The following is a 22,075-nucleotide window of genomic DNA, read 5'->3' as shown; positions in this document are numbered from 1 at the left end:
GGCCCGGAGAGAAGGCGTTAATAAAAACAGGGCGACGCTGCGGGAACTTTATTCTTTCCAAGATTAATTAAAGCACAGGAACATTTTTAAACATCCACAGGATTTAACAGAGATCCTGCATGTGCTACCACCGATGCTATAGCCAAGGCAGCTGCACTACTTAGAAAGTATCCAGACCTCACATAAATAGTCAACAGTAAATATACAAACTACTTTCACAAAATGTGTACAAAAGACTATGTGCAGTTTATGTCAGTCGCACACTCATATTTTGGTATCAAATACATAAAGGTTTGGCTTTGACAATGAAGCAACTAGAGGTACAACATCTTCAAGTTTCTCAGAAGAAGGGCTATTTAAAAGCAATCACTTATTTAAATGTCAATACCCAGGTTATGAATGCACCTCATACTCCTCCACAGTTTTCTGGCACAGGCTTCTGCCTGCTTCAAAAGCAGCACTCCAGTCTTCCTTCATGAATAAATGCATGACTAGATTAGCCAAGACTGGGCTCCAAGAGTCTAAATTCATGTCACTGCCACAGCACTAAACAGTTGTCTCTACAAGTAAATGCCTTTCAGGTATCCTCTTCTCTTCCATGTCATTCACTGAGACTGTTAGGAGAGGGTATGACACAGCTGAAGTCTCTGCTCATCAGACTGACAAACAAGATGGCATTTCCTAAAGGTCACTAGTTTGACTCTTAAGAAAGAATCCAGAAACTAATCACAGTAAATGCTTTTCTTCAGCAAGCATAAAGAGTGCTTGGCTTTCTCAACCGTAAGAACTTCATGAGTTACAAGCTCAAAAATCAGCTACAGTTCCAAGGGTGAAGCGTATCTTATGCTACAAAGTTTATTTAGAAAGCAGACTTGTCACAGCCTTTATTGTCTTAGTGAACATCTTCAGTGATTAGGTTCCCAAGATTATATGTGTAACCTTACATATTATGACCAATAACAGTGATAAGTGTGCACACAAACTGAGAAACTAATGTCTTTACTTGGCTATAAATGTAACGAGAGTGAAACCTATTTCATAATTCAGAACACCAGCCACATCGCCCTACTGAATGCAAAATGCCTTTTTTGCTCAACACCCCCTTACAATCAGCCTCTTAAGAGACTAGAGCTACTCATCTGCTAAATGAGATCAACTTGAAAAGAGGTATCACCAGGAAGTGTGACATCTTTGACAAAAGAATATTTTTCACACACAGCAGGCTGCCTCACCACCCAAACAAAACTGCTGTGCTGCAATACAAACATTTTCTCAAATCATGATTCCAGTACAATCATCATCCTAATTCCAAGTTTATATTGAAAAAACAAGGCAAACATTCTAGTTCTGAAGTACAGTGTCATTCTAGACCATGCATGAGCTGGCTTTGGGAGCCCACAGACTGAGTGGGATTAAACAGATCTCCAATGGCCACAATGGTAAGCAGCAAAAATCGCTAAGTAATTGTCAAAACATCTATCTCTTACAATATATCAGTCTTAACACTGGGCAGGAAGATATAAATAACTGCCAATCTCTGCCCATTCAACAACAAAAAAATACAGACAAAGTAGAGTAGCAGAAAAGGAGAAACTTATCACAGCATGTTTCTTTCTTTTTTTTTTAATATGTAATTATAGGGATGGGCATAAAGGATCAATTTTACTATTTATTTGAATAAAGCATAATACCAAAAAATATTTCCAAGAAGTCATTTTTATAATGGCAGCAGAACTAATACATGACGGAGAATTTGCATGAATTCAGTGTGAGAAGAGCCATTCTTAAAAGTTTTATAGGATTATCAGTTAAGAATACACACATATAGAAGTAAACACACTTACATGGTTAACATGGTTAAATTACTTCACCATGAAGAGAGGTTAAAATACAGTAAGTGCATGATGCACTTACTGTGCATGCACAGTTGTTTCATTACGCATCTTTTTAAGTGGGGAAATTTGTCATTTTTGAGATGTTAACTGCTGCAAGTAACATCTTACATTTTCAAATCTGCATTTTCTTCAATAAGCACTTGTATCATTTCAGCACTGAGGGAGGGAGTAAGAAACAAAACTCTGCCTAGCGGGTTTTTGTTTGTTTGTTTTTGGGTTTTTTTTTTTTTTTTTTTTTTTTTTTTTTGTGAAACATCCTCTCTCCAGGAACTATACATTAAAATATTACATGCCTAATGTTGCTCTGTTTGTTAAACCTGCAGTAATCTGGCTTACTACTAGTAGTCATATTTAATTAATTATATATTTATACACTGAAATCTGCATGAAATCCCAGAAATAGAGCTGTATATCCATTTTGATGCAGTAGAATCATGCATAACAACTGAGAATGTCCTTCTGCTAATAAGCAGATACATTTTTGCTTTTGGAAATGTGAAGTTTTCCATGTTTTCCAAGAGGAAAACTATTTAGAGAACTGTTTTGCATGTTTAAAACACCTCAAAGGTCTGTCTTTCAACCCAGGCAATGATCAGAATCCAAAAGCTTTCATGCAGGGCTGTCAGCTCCTGTTGCTTTAATAGATAATGTGTACAGAATAAATACAGTAAGGTAGCAACATTATAAAGCAGCATATTTACGAAGAGGAAGAGAGGTCTTTCTTACAAGTGGATAGTAAAAAAGGTTGGTTTGTTAAGCCTAATAAAAATAAAGGCCAAGAAGACTGCAAATAAAAGTACGTAAGAGGAAAACATTGTGAAAAGAAAACAAAACCCTCCTGAACTGAATTATCCTGCTCATCCTCTCCACCACAAATCAGGTGGGGTAAACCAGCCACTAAGAAACTCCAGTATGTTAGAAATTACAAGTTGCAAAATCCTCCCAGCTGTATGGTTTCACAAAACTCTTCCAGTAACAGGAAAGGCAAAGGTCTACTACCTTTTAAAATGAAGCAGATTACATGAAAACTGAGCTAGACAACCAGAAAGCCACTTACCCTCCTGTCTTTCCCCAAAAGTAGAAACATAATGCAAAATAGACTTTGGTTTCTGCCAAATCTACAGAGATTATTAAATGCAAAACCACCAAAAAAACTGAAAAACAGAACTCTGCCTCACAGTCCACAGCATTTTGCAAGTAATATTAGTAATGACAAAACAAATCAAACATCAATGCGTACAGTGATGAAAAAGTTACATTTTTTCCCCAATAAGAATCTTCAGGGTATATACCCCAGGCAACCAGTCATATATAGCACTGTGTGAAGTAAGCATAATACAACAAAAATAAACGCATGCTAATTGAACAGAATCAGAAGAAAGGCTTTTTCAGATAGCCTATCTTGGGAACACATTTTTGGCCTCCACAGGGAAAGTCCACTAAAGCTAATGGAATTGCTCACATTGGAAATGTAAGCAGGTGCTTTACTTTCGGAGGAGCGCCACTTGTAACTTCCTATTATAAAATATTTTTATCGTAAAGACCACTTTATCCATGCTTATAATGACAACCTATTAGCTTTCAGAATAAAGGCAATTATTACAATGAAGTTCATTTTAATTAATTTAAATTTTTCCCCCAAAAATCAATTTGAAGGTTCTTCCAGATGCTGTAGCACATCATATGCTCTTTTGAAAAAAAAAAAAAAAGTTCATATTCTCCTACTTACATTTAGTATTTTTAAAGGAAAAGCTAGATATTGAACTTCTGATCTTTTATCTAGCAAGAAACAAAAGCTGACAGCCTATCACATTAAATTTAGAAATTATTAAAAGCAACAGAAATAAAGATGTAGTCTCAGTTTATGGTTAGAATTCGCCTCTTAAGTTGTCTCTCTTCCAGCTCTGTCACAGATACCTCGAAGATACTTCACCTAACTGGAAATGACAGAAACACTATGCACATAGGCCAGAGACAGAGTTGTAACCCTGAGTGTCTAAAAGGCAGTATTTTTGTTGCACTCTTAGAAATAAAAAATTGAAATATCTCCTCATAACAGAAATACATTACAAACTGCAAGATATTTAAATAATTAAAATGGTTTCTTATAGAAATATGGATCCTGCCTCCTTTATAACCACAGATTTTCAGTGGTTTTTACCTGTGAGCAATTGAGAATATTTATTTAAACCCTCTGCTTTATACAGCATATGTATATATTTGTATTTCAATATTGTCAATACACAACTAAGCTGCAACATTTTCATGTAGAAAAAAAAAAATCACTTTTCCATGCTAGCTTTCTAGTCAGAAATAGCTGCTCATCATTATTTGGGTGCATGGAATTATTTTCATAGTTTACTTGAACTAAGCATAGACCAAAAAAGTCATTTGTTGGGAGAGGAGGGGGTTCTTCCTTCCAGCTCTACGATACAAACAAATGATAGAGGATGTAGTACAGTCACAAACAGCTAGGAATATCAGTTAAGCAGTGGGTTCATTCCATACCAAGCAAGCAGAAGACAATGATGTTTTCATGCTATTTTGGTAGAGAAAGGAATCATTTTCCTACAAAACACTGAAGACTTTTTTCTAATATAAGCTTGTATATTATTTGTAGTCAAGAACAGATTACACAGCCTGTATTTACCACATTATATGACATTAGGTCCTCTGTTCAGTATATCAGTTTCTCAGTAAATCAAGGCTTACTAGATTCTTCCCACTGTTTTCTCTCTGCTCCAAGTCCCAGTCTTGCCTTGCTGTGAACTCAAAGGAACCAAATCATCCTCAACTGTTGAAGAAACAGCCACTTTCAGAAAGAGTTCCTTTGAGTTATGCTGTTTTGGGAGAATAAATGGCCATATCAATCATATGGTTTCAAATCCTTGGAGATTAGCGGCTCAGTATCTTCAGTTGTAGTTTGTGCAGGTTGTGGGGCCGCAACTGCCAGGCTGTGTATGGTTTCTTGCTGATGCTGCTTTGCCTTGTTATATAGCAGAACTCCGATTGTCACTAGAACAGTCCCAATGGCTGAGAGGCTTGTGATTTTGTTACCAAACACAATAATACTTAGCCAGATTGATAGCGCATGCTTCACAGTACTAGCAACACTGGAAAGGAATATAAAAGTTAAGGCCCAATAAAGCTTTCCCATATCCCACACAACTTATTCTTCATGCTCTAATGTAGTGGGACCTTTTTTGTTTTGTTTGTTTTTTAAACACTAAATCTATTTTCCACTCTTCCTCTTTAAGCTAATACCGTCACCAAACTGTTTGTATATCGGCTCTAACACTTTATGCTTATCTTAATTTTAGACCTAATATGAGTAACTCATCTCTCCAAAGAGGTTTTTGTTTTGGTTATTTTTAAGCATGCCGTACAGTGTCAGCAATTTGTTTTTAGCTAATGCAGACACCCATAAATAACAACAGAACATCAGCAACATAACTATACATTTTTAAGTGCATTATTATTTGGGTCATACAGTATTTATAACCTCAAAAGAACTAAATTGTAACCCATATCAATAACATTATAACACATAGTTAAGAAATTTTTTGTTTACATAAATATGTATATATGCTTTTACATCCTGGTGTTGTGTAGATAGAACTATCAACTTCAAAATGAGAATATGTGGAACAGCAAACTGTCACAAGACTGCAGCAGTGACACATGAGAGCATGAGACAGGAGAAACCTTGAAAGTTTAGGACCGAGATGACCCTGTAGGCCACAAGGCTATTCATACAAATGACCAACTATTGAATCAGAATTGTGTAACAGTCTAACAAAGCTGCAGTATATATCTGACAGGGTAAGTGGGGCTGTCTTTAAAGCATATGTAAAAATACAACAAATACAACCCATTGTGCTGGTGCCATGCTTCAGGAATAGGTATGCAGAACTGATTGCTTGTATTCTGCACTGCACTGCTATGTGAGTATTGCCTTATTATCACTCAAGAGAAAGGAAGCTTAGTGTTTGGTCTAAAGTTCTGCTGATTCTGTTCGGTCTGGTTAACCACCTTTAAGGAATAGCTGTTAAACCGAATGCAGCACTCCTGCTAGTAAACGTGAGCACCTGCTCCATCAGCTCAACAGCCTGAGTCAAAAGCTGCTCTCTTCATGCAATGAGGGAGAATGAAAAAAAGTTTTGGTGGTATGTAGGATCTGACAAGTTTTCTTCTTGCATTTGGTACATTTCTGCATTTACATTATTTATTTGTACAACACTTTTATTACCTAGTTCCCAAGCAGGAATACTAAGAAAAAAAAAATAGTGATCCTGACGTGAAATTTTTACCTGAAAGTCACAGGAGAAATTTTTCCCATCAAGGCATAGGCTGTAACACTTTGCAGGTGGAACAAGACTCCATCTATTAAGAGAAGTACAATGACATCTTGGTTGTAGCTGAAGCTCCTTCCACTTTTTCCAATTACTGGCACATCCTAAACGCAAAATAGAGAGGATTTTAAGACTCTATTTTATAAATAAATCTAGAATTGAATTTTCCCCCAAGTCTGAAAAACAAAGTCATTATTATTATTATAAACAGACATTTGTTTTTCATAAAAATTTCAGCAAAACAAAAACTAAAACACGCAGGATGTTTATATCCTCAAAATATGATTTTCCCTCCGAAAGAATACGTTAGAAAACCAGGTCTTAACTGAATGAACTTTCCTGTGTGCTCTGCTTGTCTGTGACATTTTCTCCTTTGAATACCGATATATAACAATACAAGGATTCATACTTATCCTCTGACACATTATACTTACATCATCTCAATTTTGCTTTCAAAGAGTTAATACCTCCTGCATACCATGTGAATATAAGCAAAAAGTCAACAAGTATTTAGCATTTGTTTCTCAAGTCTTTATCTGAAACTTTAAATTCACAGATTCAGACAACATTATATTTTTTTCTCTAAAACCCTGAAATAAAAATCACATTTTCTGGGTCACCTGTCAACTCATGTCTATACTAAACTATTTCTCTGAACATTTTTTTTTCCTCCAATCTCTTGCAAACAGAAGATGAAATGCATTCCAGGGTGATTTTAAAGAACAGGAAGGATGAAAGGTAAACCTAAGGTTAACCATATGCTCACAAGTCAAAAAGAAACCATGTATCAGTGTTAGCAAATTCAAATTACCATAAAAAATATCCAAGCCGGAATAAGCATAACCACTGCAGCAGCACTGGTATAGAATTGAAGCTCTGGGGCTCTATAAAGGACAAACAAATAAAAAAAATTAGTAAAAGCTTCCACTTTCTTAGAACCGAAGAAAGCTGTATCAAATTTAAGTAGAAGCCTCATTACTGCATTTACAGACATCAAAAAGTAATACAGAAAAAACATCTACCAAGCCTTAGGGACAATGAATTTAACAATCTTGTGGAAAGACAGTATTTTGCTTTCCAAGTTGGCCGTGATGGATTGAAGATAAAAAGCAAACGTTTTCAAGAACGTGCTTGGTATTTTCTGAATCTGCAGTTACTTCTGAAAAATTTATAGTCTTTTTTTAATGGAATGTGTCCTAAAACAAAACAAACATATTTTACCACAATATTTTATTACTGGTTCACATGTTTCATAGTTAAAATGTGGAGTGGGTACTGAAGGTTGCTTCTCTAAGACTAATAATTTTAAAGGAAGTTTTATGATTGCAGGATAAGGACACATTTCTGTGAAAAGATGACTCATTTTAGGTATGCTGACAGAGTTTTAGCTGATCATGAGACTCCTCCCTACCACAGCGGGATCTGAGAATACATGAGTTTTTCTTTCTTGATAAAATGATTTAGATTAAAACTGCAAAGAGCTTGAGGAAAAGAACTATGGGGTTTCCTTATGCAGCCCAAGGCCCTTCTGTTATCGACAAACTTAAGTTATTTTAAATACTTACGAAAATCTGTATTTATCTCCACTGAGCAGTTTTTTTGAAAAGACATTTTGCAAACTGAAAAAAACAAAAGAAAAAACACATTTACCTGTAGATTTTAGATATAACCAACCAAACTGTGAGCAAGACAGTTGCTTCTCTTAGAATACATTAGGTAACATCATCTACACAATTTTTATGCACATAAGCAAAGCTCGATTTGAATTCTATTTTCTTCTATATACTCCAGGGATTTAAACAAAGTATTTTAAAGGATGATTCATACATAAACATATTCAGGGAAAAAATTCCAGAACACACCTTTGCTACTTTAGTGCACTTATCTATAAAATTACTATTCTGTAACATACTCTGAAAGTTCTTTCAGGGTAAAATGTGACTCTTTTTCAAAGCAACAGTATTTTGTGTTCATCTCTTAGGATTATTACACAAAAAGCAACAACATGCTCTGTGTACTTGATGTAGATATTGTTATACTGCATGTGAAAAATGTTCATTTAATTTCTTCATGGCCTCTAAGTTTCGACTGTCAGAACCATCTAGCCTTTGCTCTGAAATTGAAAAAAATTAGATCCCTAAATTTTCAGTTGTTTCTTTAGAAGACAGAAGCACAATGCTCCTTTTTCTAGCTTTTGCTATTCAACTACACATTCACAAACTGTAACAAGCATTGCACACTCTGTATGTAAAAATATAAGGCACTGCCAAGAGCACGCAAAGAAATAAACTAGTGTATGAGCATGGCTTTTTTTTTTTTTTTAAATCAAAACCACTTCAATTTATTTAAAAGTAGAAACAGCACACCTGATTTGCATATGTTGTATTAAAATAAAACATCCACACAGTCCTCTCTCATGCCTGAACCTGTATTAAGACTGCAAAGTGTACAATGTTAAAATAAATTATCATATCCAGAGCAAGAAGGGGGAGACACACTAAGTTTACTTTATTTTGGAAAGAAGCATCCAAAATAAATTTAGATCTAAACCCAGAACTTTTACAAAAAGTCACAAATATTCATATGTAAAATCTGACATGGTCCACCAGCATTCTGTAAATCACTGCGTGTCAAAACTATTTCACATGCAAGAAACTAAAATTCTCAAGTGTTCTTGCTAGCATACTAGCTTTGAGGTTGCTCACAATTTGCCATCCTGAAGATGTACAATGGAAGAATTTTGTAAATAATCTCTTAATTGCATTAAAAATATTAAGAGTGATCTTAGTATTTATGAATTAATTACTTCTAAATTAATTCTATCTTGAAGTCACATACAGAAAACACTTCCTTAAACACAAACAGATACAAGTTTCATCCAAAAGTCTTCATAGCTTTCAGGTCAGTAAATGTTCCCAGGTTTCACAGCTTGAAGTTTTCCTCTCATGTTTTAACTCATTGATAGCATACCACATTTAAAAAAAAACAAAAAAACCCCAACCCTCTCAGTGACCTGAGCTCAGTTATATTTCTATCTCTAAAATATGCTTACCTGTTCTCTCTGAAGTCGTCACTAGCACTCTTCTACAGTACATTTTGTGTGTATTTTTTCCTGTAGCTGGCAAGTTTAGCATATTTCTTAGTAAAATTTTAACATAATAGGGTCTTTATCATTCAATTTCATCTGCAGTTGGAACTCAGTTTTTCATTTTGCCGCACTTCATCTAGCAATTACAGGGGAAAGCTTCCATAATCTACTGATGTACTAGCCGTTTACGGATTTGAGCAGCAGAGTCGAGAGTTCCGAATAAAGATTATACAACTACAGATGCTTTTGGACCAAAGTTGTACTATTCTTATCTCATGAATCCTAGCAGATACAGTTTCTCACCCCAAGAATAACTGTATCTTCAGTTAAAAATAATTTTTAAATACCAAAGCTTAAATGTAGTATACAAAAATGACAGATAATAGTTTTCTTCAATCTACTAACAAACAAAATTCCTCTATTCCACACACAAAACCTTCATAATGCCTTACCAGTCCATAATATTAGTAGATAAAGCTGCTGAGAAACCCAGAATGTTGAAACTGATTTCAGTAGCTGTACATAGAGCTAGCCCACCCATAACAGGGATGAGAGAAAGATTAACCAGCAATCCTGCAAATGAAAAGGAAGTTTAAAATCTGTGTTTAATTATTGTACTGTCAATGTAACACATCAGATAATATAGTTGGAAAAAGTTTCAATTCCAGATTAACTTCTTTGGTTAAAAGAAAAAAAAAAACAACCTTCTTTGAAAGGATTTTAAATTACAGAGGTTCTAAAGTGAGATCTCAAACACTAACAATGTGCTCTGGAAGACAATATGAATACATACTGACTGATGAAAATATCTACTTTGGAGAAGGAAAATGGACTGATGCCTGTTTTCATTTCATCTTTGTCACCAAATGGCAAAAGAAAATAATATTCACCCTGCTTACTCCATAATTGGACTAGTCTTCCTCTGGCATATTTCAGCCTTCTACCATTTGGGCTTTGCAGCAGAAAAACTGTGAATGGCTTCTGTATTATTCCTATGACTTGTAGTTGGTTAGAAGCAAAATCTCCTCAAGCAAATAGCTTCAAGCATGTGATCACAAGAAAATTATATTATGGAGCTGAATTGTGGAAAGCCAGCTTTTATTTTTCAGCCACAGAGTGAACCCAGTGAATAAATTCAGGATTTTTAAATTCAGATCAGCAAGCTCTCCTCAGGAAAAGGAACACACAGAACTATTTAAAGCTGCAATGGTATTTCTTGACAGAAAAAAGAACTTCAAACCAGAATTGCCTTTACACAGTTGTCTTGAAACAAATCCTTTTTCACTTGTACGTACTCTATCTACTGTGTTCAAACAGAATAATTCTTCCAGTTGCATCAAATTACTTACCACATTCTGGCAGAATCTCCCTGCCAAGGCCAAATAACCCACAGCACTACACAAAATGATCACATTTTAACAGTGAAGTACTTACCAGTGTACTCCCCTAATATCATTCGAGACATAATAACAGTAAAAATAGGTGCAGAGCTTTTAACTGTTTCTGCAAATGAAACGGCCACGTTTTTCAAGCTGACAAGCCCTAACACTACTGTTGCAAATCTGTAAAAGAGAAGAACACATGAGGTTAAGCAGAGAATAAAATAATGCTTAAACATCGACTTTTAGATATCCAGCCTAGAAAACAACTGCACTGTAATTTATCTAATAATATATAAAATTGAGCTACAGTAACTAAAAATATGGATGGGTATAGCCAGCAATCAACTTACCAAAACTTGATAGCTTGACTGAACTGCAGTAACTGACCAGCTACACACTTCCAGTCCACAGCACTTGCGAAGTATAATGCATGAGATCTATGCCCTTCTGCAGTGGCTTAAACATCCATACTTATTTAGCATTAATTAATTAATTAAGCACACTTAGGCAATTATCATGTGCAGTTTGTAAGGATGTACAGTAGACCTCAAAAAATCCATAAAGCTTACTTTTTAAGCCACTCAGTAATCGAGCCTCAGTTGACAGTGTTTTAAGCTAAGATTTTCAGTAGGCTTAAGTTAAAATCAGTTAATACAGTTCTACTGATAAACGGTAATTTGCTAAGGAAACTTTAACACTTGCAGCCATCCATCTGTACTGTAAGTTAGATATGCTGAACATTTATTCATACTTTAAACCATGAAATTAATCAGCAAGGCTGAACAGTTATTAAGATAAAGCTGTTCTGAATTAATATGAATATTGTTATCCTATATCATTTCTGCAGCATAGAGGAAAATCAAACCATATACTCTCTCCTAGATCACAGACTGATGCTATCCCAGCATACAGCAAATATTTACTTTTAAAAGGTAAATGTTAACAGTCTGTATCACCTTTGAGGCAAAATGCTGGAAAAGGTGACAGAACAAAGCAACATCATAATATATGCTATTATACTAAACAAATGTCAGCCTCAAAAGAGAACAAGAAATAACAGCAAATGGAAAGATGATGTTAAAAAGTGGCATACGTCTTAAAAGAGGATAATTGTGATGGAACGCTAAACTAGCCCCAAAACTGGCATCTGGAAAAAGAAACATAGTAGTTAGGAAAAAGAACTGAAGATAAAGTTGTCCTGTGATTTTTATTGGGGGGGCGGGGGGGGTAGGTGAACACTGTTCTTAATGCTCTCTAATCTTCATACAAAAGCAAGAAAGAAAAGGAAGAGAGCCATCAAAACGTAGGTTCTCTACAGAAGAACATAATGAAGCAACCAGACAAATCTCTAGGAAAAATTTAACCATTTACCTCATTAATCCAACAAACAGCATTATCATAATAAAATTTGGTGGATACGAGATGCGTGTTTTGTGCTGGTACAAACAGCATGGAACAAACATTTTAATACAGCCAATGAAGGTGGTTGAAAGCATTTGAACAGCACCTAAAGAAAGATGGGGAAAACAAATCATAAAATAATGAAAACAGAAAGAATCAAGCAATAGGAGAATCTGTAGTATTCTTAGTAGTTAAGAAACATGACAACTATTATCTAAATTTTATAAATTTGCACAAAAGCCCTTTTACTTCTACATCTACCAGCAAGGCAGCAGAGTAAAACATAAAGGGGTGGTGATACATATAAAACCTGACACACAGATAAAATGCCCTTTGTTTTCCCCTTATTAAAAAAAAAAAAAAAAAAAAGGCAAAATAAGCCCACCAGATAATAGTGGTCACATGAAGGCAACTTTTGCATTTCTACAAACAAGTTAATCTTAAGAACTCTGGAGACTACCAACAATTAACTCGAGATTTGATTTTCTTAAAAGTCTCACACTACCCTACAACACAGAAAACAGAAAATTTAATTACATTTTTCTTTCCAGCACTTAGTTTTCAAACACTATCTTACAGCTCCTCTATGAGCAAAGTTTCATTCTGTCTTTCAGAGACTAAAGCGACAAGGGGAGGAAGGGATGGTGTCAGAACCCCCTTTACAGGCTACAGTTACAACTCACAAGTTCCCAGCTCCAAGATCCACCCCCAACATCACCTAGCAAGGTCTTTTTCACTTCAGGTGAACCATTTACTCCCACAACTTACATAGGAGGATCTGGTATTGTCAAATATCTCACTGTAATTAAAGCATCAAAGAAAGACAGGGTTACCTAGCATGCTGGGCTCTCCTTCCAGTAATGAAAGAATGTATTTGTTAAGAAAGAGAGTGCAAAAGCTGAAAAAAAACCACAAAGTGAGGTAGATGAGAGCATGAGAATTCCAGATGCCCAAGTCTGACTCAATGACTGTAGTCTCTGTGATAGTTATTTTCAGAACATTCTCCTCTGGTACACTATCACTCCTAGCAAATACAAATTTTTCACTCCTGTTAGCAAAGAATGAGTCCAACTGAAATAATGCTTTTTCCTTTGGCTTTTCTTCAAGGAGGGGAGGTTTAGATTCCTCCAGTGTCTCAGTACTTGCTACAGTTGACATGCTGACATTAAGAAACTAGCACTTGTCCTTAATACAAAGCAATATTGACTAAGTACACAGTGGCACTTCAAGGAAACAAAAATATGTGGTTAATCTTTCATCTCCAATGGCCTGTAAAAGTGTATTTGGTCCTCCAAATAAAATCTTGCAAAAAATAAACTTCAGATGCTTCTTCATGTGGTCTAGTCCACTTTTTCTGCCTGAGAATGAAAAAAAGAGAAAAAATGAAAACAACATGTAGCTCTGAACATAATGACATTTTAAATCCCTAACACAGCAAAAACACCACAGTTCACTGTCAGATTATTGAAGATACAAGGACTTTTGTAGCTTGTCTTTCAGACTGTATTTTGTCCTGCTAATATGACCATGATAGCAAGATAAAGGACTAAGAACTTACCTAAGAGGTTTTTTTTTATTCTAAGCATGCATGTGCACACACACACACCAAAGACATTTTGTTCTTAAGTTCTTCTCCATCTAAAGTATGTCAGCGCAGCCTTTTCAATTATAATTAATTCTTCTTAACTATTCTACAGTCTTTGTCTCAGTCTAAAGTCTGCTTATAAGCACTATAGAAAAATCTTCACAACTCAGAAACCTGGGCAGAAGCATGCACCCTTAGTACTACTTATCCTCTTACCATCGTCTTGAGTTAAAGTGAGCATCAGTAATCAAGGACTATAACTTCCAGTAAACACATTCAATTTCTGTTGTCCTAGTAACTAGGTGAACAAAGTGGGAAAATAAGTTTTCCATACAGACTTGGTCTCTATTTAATTACCTCTAAATAATGCAGTGTTACTTATTTTGCTACTGTAGTACGGTTATATCTTGTAATTCAGTATTAGTACTTGCAATAATTCATAAATCCTTTTTTTTTAAATCTGACAGAAGGCAGCACTAGAACTTTTGCCACCAGAGGTTTCCCCTCTTAAAAGTTACATGAATTTGGTGAGTTACAGCAGAACAGTACAGAGAACAACAAAAACACACCCTGACCTTTATTCCTCTGAAGTCATGTAATGTTAGCATCATAATGCTAACAGATTCAAAGTCCATACTATGAGAGAGAAGAATTGCACCTGAGCAGTTTATCTGCAACATTAAGAGCTATAATTATATTTATTGCTTTCTATTTTGAAATCTGTGTTTCAAGAGCAAAAGAAAACAGAATGAGACAGATGAGAAAGAAACGACAGACAGGACCTCTTTTGTGCCGCGATGAACGAGCACTGGGGGAATTTGAATTTGGATTATTGTTATCTATAATCACATTTGTTGGATGAATGAGATGGTGGACCTTACAAAGTTAAAAAGTCATTCTCAAGTTGGAAGTTAATCACGGACATCTAGGCAAAGCTGTCTGAAATGAGACCATAACACTACAGGGCATCAAACAATGGCAGCACAGGAAATGATGAACGGTAAGCAAAAATACAGGAGTTCTAACAGCTAATGTACTTGCACTGAATTTATGTTATTTTATCATGCTTGCTAAGGTGAATATGATACACTTTTTCTTCATGCTTTTTTAATGTCCAGTGCAACATCCCCTCAAAATTCAGGAAGACATACTAAAGAGTTAAATTTCACTGTCAGTTTCAATATCCTAAACAGCAGCTACCCTACAACACTGAAAAGCTCCATTCCTCGTTTATCATATTTGTTGTTACAGCCATGCACAGAAGGCCTTCATCCCTCTTCCCTTATCATTTTCCACTATTTTTATCAGTAAATCATGCTCACAGCACACTGAGATACAATGACTATTGACACATTCACATTAATCCATATACTCAGTTTAATCCAGTTTAAGAGAAAACTAGTCAATTTAAAGGAGAACATGCATTCTTTAAGAGAATTTGATAAGAAAAGTTGATCCTTGATCCCTCCCTTTTTAGGTCTTAAAAAAAATACTCCTGTACATTCAAAATGATTAGTGTTATCACAACTTTGTTAGTAATAATTCTGTTTATACTGCTCTATTAAAACCAAAAGCAATTAAGCACAACAAATTGCCCAGCCTCAGCAGCACTGCTATATCATATTTAGTATCACTGATTCCACGCATGGCAGCAAGCAGAACAGCAACTAAAACTCTGGTAATCGAGAACTAAGAAAAACCCAGGCCCCCAAATTAGTGACCTGCTGTCTAAAATCAACTGGAAGGTCTTAAACTGACTGAAAGAATTCTTCATCTGGGACTAATTCGATCTTCTTCCCTTAAGACCAACCAGTAGTCAATAGATGAAAATGTGGCAGCGGATGTCAGACTGTTTCTGTTGGATTACACATGGACATTGAATCTTCCAACTCACAAGAATAAACAGCATGCAGTGTGTTTTACACTGTTCTTTGCATCTTCTCTCATCTTTACTACATTAGAAATAAAAAAGTTGTAGTAAAGGTAAAAAAAAAAAAAAAAGTGGAGTATAAGCTTTGAGAGACTCATACAAATCCTGACTGTACAAGAAGTAGCTAATTACCTACCAATCTGACAACTCCCCAATTTCATATGCAGGAAGACATCAAAGTCGTACGACTACTACATTCAACTTCCTTTTCCCTTTCTGTTCATAGTAGCTCAAATTTTATTGGAAATACATTATCTTCAAGCTTAAAACAGGAAATTGTCTGAAAATGCTTTGAAGTATCTAGTTTTTATTTAAAAACATTTTTGTCCCTTCAGTTCTCAACAGAGTAGTCATACTGGGAAGAGAAAAACAGCACTGATTACTTTATTGGAGGCTTGCATCAGATTCAAACCCACTCCTTGCTTTGATTACTGAATTACTGACATTTTTTTTCTATTGCATGCAAGTGGCCTTCATGGGAATAAACATCATCTTGCTGCCAGCCAGACTGCACGAATATATAGAAATGACAGCTATCTGTACAGTGCTTTTGTGGAAATGATGCCGCAATTTAAGAGTATTTCAAAGCTAGCACCAGGTCATAATGCCTCTGAAATAAATAGTCTCTCCTTCACTCACTCCTGCAACCAAAATCATTTGTGTGGCCATTCAGTAGACCAAACTAGGGAAACTGCCCCTGAAATGTAAGGCTGCAGGAAAAAGGTTACTGCTAATCCACATCAGGTCCCCAGTACGGTTTACCCCCTTCATTGTATCAGCAGTAGAATGTCACTGATTGTTTTCCGCAGGCCTCAGAAGAAAAGAAACACCAAGTTTTGCAAAAAATAAAATGCAGAAGCAACACAAGTTAACAAGAGCATGCTCACTGCACTTTGCACTAGCTCTTCCATAGGAAATGTTTTCAAATTAAACTGTAACATTCCACACTAAGGTATAGGAAGTAAAAGAGGAAGACAACAAACAAGAAATAGATGACATGCAGGGTTTTACAACAACACAATTTTCTAACACAATTTAAAAGCAAACGAATTCTCCTTCTCTGAAAGGGAGGTGTGTGTTGTGTTCCCCTCCCTTAAAACTCCAGAGATGTAAGGATGAGGGCAGCTTGTGGAAATCCAGTTGCAAGCACTGAGCAGTATTACAACGGGGCCCTGAGACATTCCAGACATGACCCTCACTGAGGTTTTCTGCAACAGACCTACGGATTAAATAGCGGCAGCCAGCTGGGCTGACTTCACCCAATTCTAATACACAGTAATCTTGTTTAAAAGCAAGCACGGAGTGAGAATGTTAAGAGTCTATTTAGAGCCAACTTTGATAAAAATCAAAAGGCAAGAGATAAAAACAACCAGATTCAAAACCAACCTGGGTGTCAAATTGTTTTGATGAGATTATTATTTGATGACATGTTTCCAAAATCTTCATAATAGTATTCACTTAAAGTAACTGTTCAGGAGAAACTGCAGTTTTAACCCTAATTTTTAAGGGAGTGCTGAAAACAGAAAAAGCCAACAACACAACTGTTTAATGTACCTGGAGATTTTGCCTACAGCTGAAATAATACAATTAAAGATAAGACATACAGTGACAAAAGACAAAGAAGCCACGTGAAAGAGGAAATATAGTACCTTTTAAAAATTACGTATACTTCTTCAAGACACAATCTATAGTGAAAATAAAACACATCATTTCCAGCACTGCTGACTGTGTTTTTAACTATGTATTACAACTCTGTTTTTGCACACAGTCCTTCATAAAGCATACTGAATATTTTTATTATTGAGATATATTCATTTGCAAGTGTTTGTCAGGTACTCCAAAAAATTACATATAAAATTCTTCTGTCATGCAGCTGACCTCAAAACAGACACCCTTTGTTCAGAAGGTCTAATTATTTCTTATATAGCTTAGCAGATTCTGATAATCACCACTACATGTGTGACACTGACAGTTCCTTACTGCATTCGTCTGTCCAACATTAGAAGTGCTCTAGACTTTGTAATGACCACTAAGTAACAGTGAAGACAGAAAGTCTTTGCTACACCTCTCTCTCATCCCTTGTATATATCTATAAGGACAGATATCTTATTTTGACAATATCCCCAAAGAATCCTATAAAGTCAGTCTTACATTCTGCACAGAAAAATAAAAGCTCAAAAATGTTGCAAATACTTGAGAAATTAAGGTTAATCTAATAGTGAAAAACAAACAAAAGCTGTATGTGCATACCTCTTAGTCTACTATCATGCAACACGGGTCATCCAAACATTCCTTCTAAAGTGACAAAGGCACAGAAATCAGCAACTCAAGTAAGCAGAAAATCTAAACGGTGTTTCATTACATGGGGATGAGGGCACCTAAGATACTTAGGAACACAAATTGTAATATAATCTCAAAGCTAGGAATATCTATGCAAAGAAGATACTAAAGGCTAAAAGAAGATTTAAATAGCCTAATACTTTCTTGTACATCAACTACATTTGTGGTAACTCAGTCCTAAATTTCCCTCCTGAGGAATTCAGGATCAACTACCATGCAGGCAGATTCCACACATATTTCTGTGTGTCCCAAAGCATCTCAGAACTGATCTTACCATTTAAAACACACTAGAACAAGAGCACCGCATATTTGGAGCTGCCTTCTCCATTCACGTTCACGGACCACCACAGAGCAGTGCTATACTCTTTCAGTTTTGACCTGTTATCCCTGGTTTTCTGACCTAAGGATTTTCAGACAAGTACAGTTGCAGCAAGTTAGGAAAGGAAATAACACGGACCTCTTTCTCCTAGGGACGAGATCAAGCTGAGCTTGGCCAATACTTATGTGTTAAGTGCTCTTTAAAAACCAGCACTTTCACCTGATTTGTAACACACTTTGAATCTTCTTCTGAATCAATACCAGCAGAAACTGACGACCGATTTTCTCTCTTGCAGGAGGAAACCTGACAGTCCAGTGCAAAAAACACATAAAATAATCACAGAGAGCATCCGCAGGCTTTTGCGTCCTTAACTGCGTGCTTTCAGAAACAAAGCACTCCCTGCCGCTCCCGCATTACCCCCGCCAAACCACGCCTCGGCTTTTCCAGACGCGACCCTCGGAGCGGCGCCCGCCCCCCGCCTCACCGGCCGCGCCATGCCCGCCGCCTCCAGCCGCCAGCGGCCGCCAGCGGCGGAGGCGAGGCCCCGCCCCCGCGGGCCGACAGAGCCGCGCCATAGCGGCCGACCGGCCTCCACCCGGAGTGCGCGTGCGGGGCGAAAAAGCGGGTCCACGCGGCGGCGGCTCGGCGCGGCGGCGGCTCGGCCCGATGCCCCCTCCGCCACCCTGGGCAGAGGAGCTGAGCTGGGCACGGCCTGCCCCGCAGCCTCAGTCTGCCCATGGCTAGGGGTACGTTCCCTCTGTTCCTGCTTGCTCACCCCACAGGAACTGGAGTCGGTAACCAGCTCTGCTCAGATAAAAGCCCCCGAGCCCCCCCGCAGGAAAAGCACCTCTCCTGGGGCCAGCTGTTCTTCAGGGGTGAAGATGTCTCCGTGGAAAAGTGCCTCAATCAAACCAGCCGTGGGAATGAGCTGTGTGTGCATGCACTCCGCATGGAAACACGTCAAGGCATTTGCATGCTGGGAAGGCTCACAGTAGGGCTACAAAACGTACAAGTTCTTCCAGAGCAGGCAGCAACCAAGTTAACTAGCTTCTGCAGTTAAATGAGTTTTTAGGGTCCCATACAAACTGCCACCATAAGAGACCTGCTTGCTTGCAATTCCTGGGGTGAATGAGCCCTGGAGAGTGGAGATTTCCAAAACAGCTTCCACATTACAGGTGTAAACAGGTAACAAATAAGCACACACCGAAACTTCACCTTGGTTTAAATGAAAGCTAGGCAACAGTCCAAAACCGTGGTGACAACAGACTAAACCTGCTGACTGACGCTCTGGTGAGGAAACACAGATTACAGCGCTGCAGTCAGTGATCTCTCTCGGTCCAGTCTCTTTACAGCACATACAGATTTGCGCACGTGTGAAGTGCTGCCTTCTCCTGTGCCACCTTGGTCACAACAACTGTTTGTTTAATTATCACAGCAGGTGGTCAAAGGGAGGACTGCAGGGGTACAGGATGATCATCTGGCAGAAAAATAAAGCAGATCATAGGGAATGCAACTCCACCGTAGGGGAACAATTGATTTAAAAAGCAGTAACGTTCACAGGTGTTCAAGTCAATCCAGACCTGTTTATCAAAGGAAATGGGAACCATCGGGCATCGCTTTCTGCTGCGGTGCTTGACCCAGCTCCTCCACCAGGCCAAGCCAAGGAAAATAACTGTAAGTTAGCAGCTGTGCACAGCGCAACGGATAAAACACCCACGTAAGTACACACCTCCGAAGAGGAGTAAGAGGAAGAGAAAGCACTATCAGCGAATGAACGGGAAAGCACTGTTTTGTCCGTGCGGACAGACTGCCTGCCGCGGGAGGAACTGCTGCTGCCCGACCGCTGTGTGATGGCGTTCCCCCTCGCCCCCCAAGTCCCCGCTGTCTCCGCTGCTTACGGGGCGGCGAGGCTGGCACCCGCTCGCTCCAGCGGCGGCTCAAGCCCACTCGGGGCAGGGAAGTGACGTCCCTGTTGCCCAGCCCCCCCCGCCCCCCGGAAGTGCGGGCATTCCCCAGAACCCAAGCCCGGCCGTTGTGGCCATGTAGGTACCGTTACCGGAGGGGGGAACGCGTCGAGGTGACCATGGAGCCGGCCGACAATAGGTACCTGCGCCTCGCGGCGACTCCTAGTGTATCGTGCCACTAGGGGATAGAGGCTGGGAGGTACCAAGCTCTGACTGGGGGCGGCGCTTCACGCTCCCCCTCCTTGTTAGCCGGGGGCACCGGTAGGGGAGGGGGAGGAGCTTGGTCTGCCTCCCCTCACCTGCCGCTGGTTGGTACGGCCCATGCAGGAGTGCAGGAAGTCCTCACTTGCCGGCTGTGCACGGTTCGGTCGGCTGACGTCACCCCCGGGCGCCCCCAGGGCGGCGGCGGCGGCGGCGGCGGCCGCGGCCGTTGCAGGATGGCCGCCACAGCTGCAGGGGCGCGCGGTCGCGACAAAACCTTTTCTCTCTTCCCCTAGCGACACCGCAGCCCTTCCTCTGCCGAACCTCATCCCCCGGCACCGGGAGCTCATCCCCACTCCCTGCGGCCCCGTGAGTATCCGAGCGGCACACGGCCCTCTGGCGGACGGCTGGAGCGCCCGAGAGAGCCGCGCGCGCTTCCTGTTGCCCCTCGGAGATGGGCGGGCTGGGGCAGAGGGGCGGGGCGGAGGCCCGGACGTTGTCTGTCCTGGGGTGGACTGCTTCCAGGAACCGGTTTTCTCACTTTCTCTAAGAAGTTATTGCGGAAGTCATTGTCAGCGTGCGCTGCTTGTACAGCCCGCAGGAAGCGAGGGCTCGTTAGGGTATCTTCATCTACTAGAATTTCTAAAGAAGCAAATCGGGGAAATCAGAGAGCGAACCAAGTTTTTTTCCGACCTGCCCCTTTGAAATTGTGTAATATTTAAACGTAAATATATAGTTGCCACCTTACTGTTGTTTCTTTACTACTGCAAATGGCACAGTTCAGAAAAAGCACAGCCTGCTTATTCAAATACCCTTAACTTTTCTGGCATTAATTGTGCTTGCATAACTTTGTGAAACTGAGGTGACAGTGGGTTACAGGTGGTTATTTTAAATGTGGTTTTACTGGAGTTTTTTAGCTAGTCACTTTTTTATAACTGCTAGTGTGTGTTTAGGCTTCATGGCTGTTTATGCAATACAACTGATTTGCAAAGCAAACCTGTTACTAAGTAAAACTCTCTAAAAAGCTTGAATTATTCACTACCAGCCTAGCCCCCATTCAAAAAGCACTTTCATTCAGGTGCTCAATTATTTTCATTTGTTTGTTTGTTTTTTAAATAAAACCTTATTTTTAAATAGAGAATATTTAATTCATCAAAAGTTATAAGAAATATTTCTAATATGTATTAAAATCACATTCATCAGGAGGAAATCACTAAACAACTCTGTGATGCAATGACCATGTCATAGCTAAGCCCTGACTCCAGGTAACTCTCCAGCCCCATATACCTGTTGATGAAGCTTTTTTTCCCTTACTACTGACATCATAGGAAAATAAAGTATTTTTGTTAGTATGGTGCAGTTTATCAGTAGTTCAGCTGTCTCCAGGGTTTATGCTGCCTGGGATAAATGGAAAAAACATCTCATTCAAATCCTGTGTGCATTGCTTGGAAGGGCAAACCTTTCTCTGATTTTCTAGAGCTGAAAATCCTGATAAGGGTGACTACATGAATGGTTAGCGGGAGAAGTTACTTGCTGAACACCACTTGCTATGTTTTGACATGCGTATTTGTGGGCATTGAAAAATCTTGGTTTCAGGAGATGAAATTACAATAAATTA

The 22,075-nt window shown here is 38.5% G+C and overlaps 3 protein-coding genes across 17 annotated transcripts in view; 2 read left to right on the top strand and 1 right to left on the bottom strand.

Annotated features, from left to right (window-relative positions):
* The window catches only part of MIB2 (MIB E3 ubiquitin protein ligase 2), a 143,365-nt gene that overhangs the window by 105,052 nt on the left and 16,238 nt on the right, over positions 1-22,075 (top strand). The window lies entirely within an intron of this gene.
* SLC35E2B (solute carrier family 35 member E2B) lies at positions 34-20,689 on the bottom strand. 11 transcript variants are annotated; one of them, XM_026096587.2, is made up of 12 exons: positions 19,140-20,161; positions 18,431-18,595; positions 17,884-17,928; positions 17,020-17,146; positions 12,952-13,476; positions 12,089-12,224; positions 10,770-10,897; positions 9,788-9,908; positions 7,813-7,866; positions 7,059-7,131; positions 6,206-6,351; positions 34-5,008 (listed from the first exon to the last, which is right to left on the bottom strand). In XM_026096587.2, the coding sequence occupies exons 5-12, from the start codon at positions 13,274-13,276 to the stop codon at positions 4,762-4,764; spliced, it is 1,230 nt and encodes a 409-aa protein (XP_025952372.1). In that variant the 5' UTR covers positions 13,277-13,476; positions 17,020-17,146; positions 17,884-17,928; positions 18,431-18,595; positions 19,140-20,161; the 3' UTR covers positions 34-4,761. The 11 variants fall into 11 exon arrangements, with proteins under 11 accessions (XP_025952372.1, XP_025952375.1, XP_025952373.1 ...); XM_026096590.2 differs by lacking the exon at positions 17,020-17,146; XM_026096588.2 differs by lacking the exons at positions 17,020-17,146; positions 17,884-17,928.
* Positions 20,272-22,075, top strand: part of LOC112981159 (uncharacterized) — a 14,741-nt gene continuing 12,937 nt past the window's right edge. For 4 of the 5 annotated variants that reach the window (XR_010392822.1, XM_026096599.2, XM_026096600.2 and 1 more), the window contains exon 1: positions 20,578-20,826. Coding sequence is in view for 4 of the 5 variants with exons in the window: in XM_026096599.2 (XP_025952384.1) it covers positions 20,578-20,826 (249 nt within the window). In the remaining variant the exon portion in view is untranslated. Of the gene's footprint in view, positions 20,396-20,577; positions 20,827-22,075 lie in introns of those variants that run through there. The other variant, XM_026096601.2, reaches the window with a different exon arrangement.

The sequence above is a fragment of the Dromaius novaehollandiae genome, chromosome 24 (genome assembly GCF_036370855.1).
Source record: "Dromaius novaehollandiae isolate bDroNov1 chromosome 24, bDroNov1.hap1, whole genome shotgun sequence".
Lineage (NCBI taxonomy): Eukaryota > Metazoa > Chordata > Aves > Casuariiformes > Dromaiidae > Dromaius > Dromaius novaehollandiae.
The sequence above is the reverse complement of the archived record's forward strand: the minus strand, read 5'-3'. Positions and strand labels throughout refer to the sequence as shown.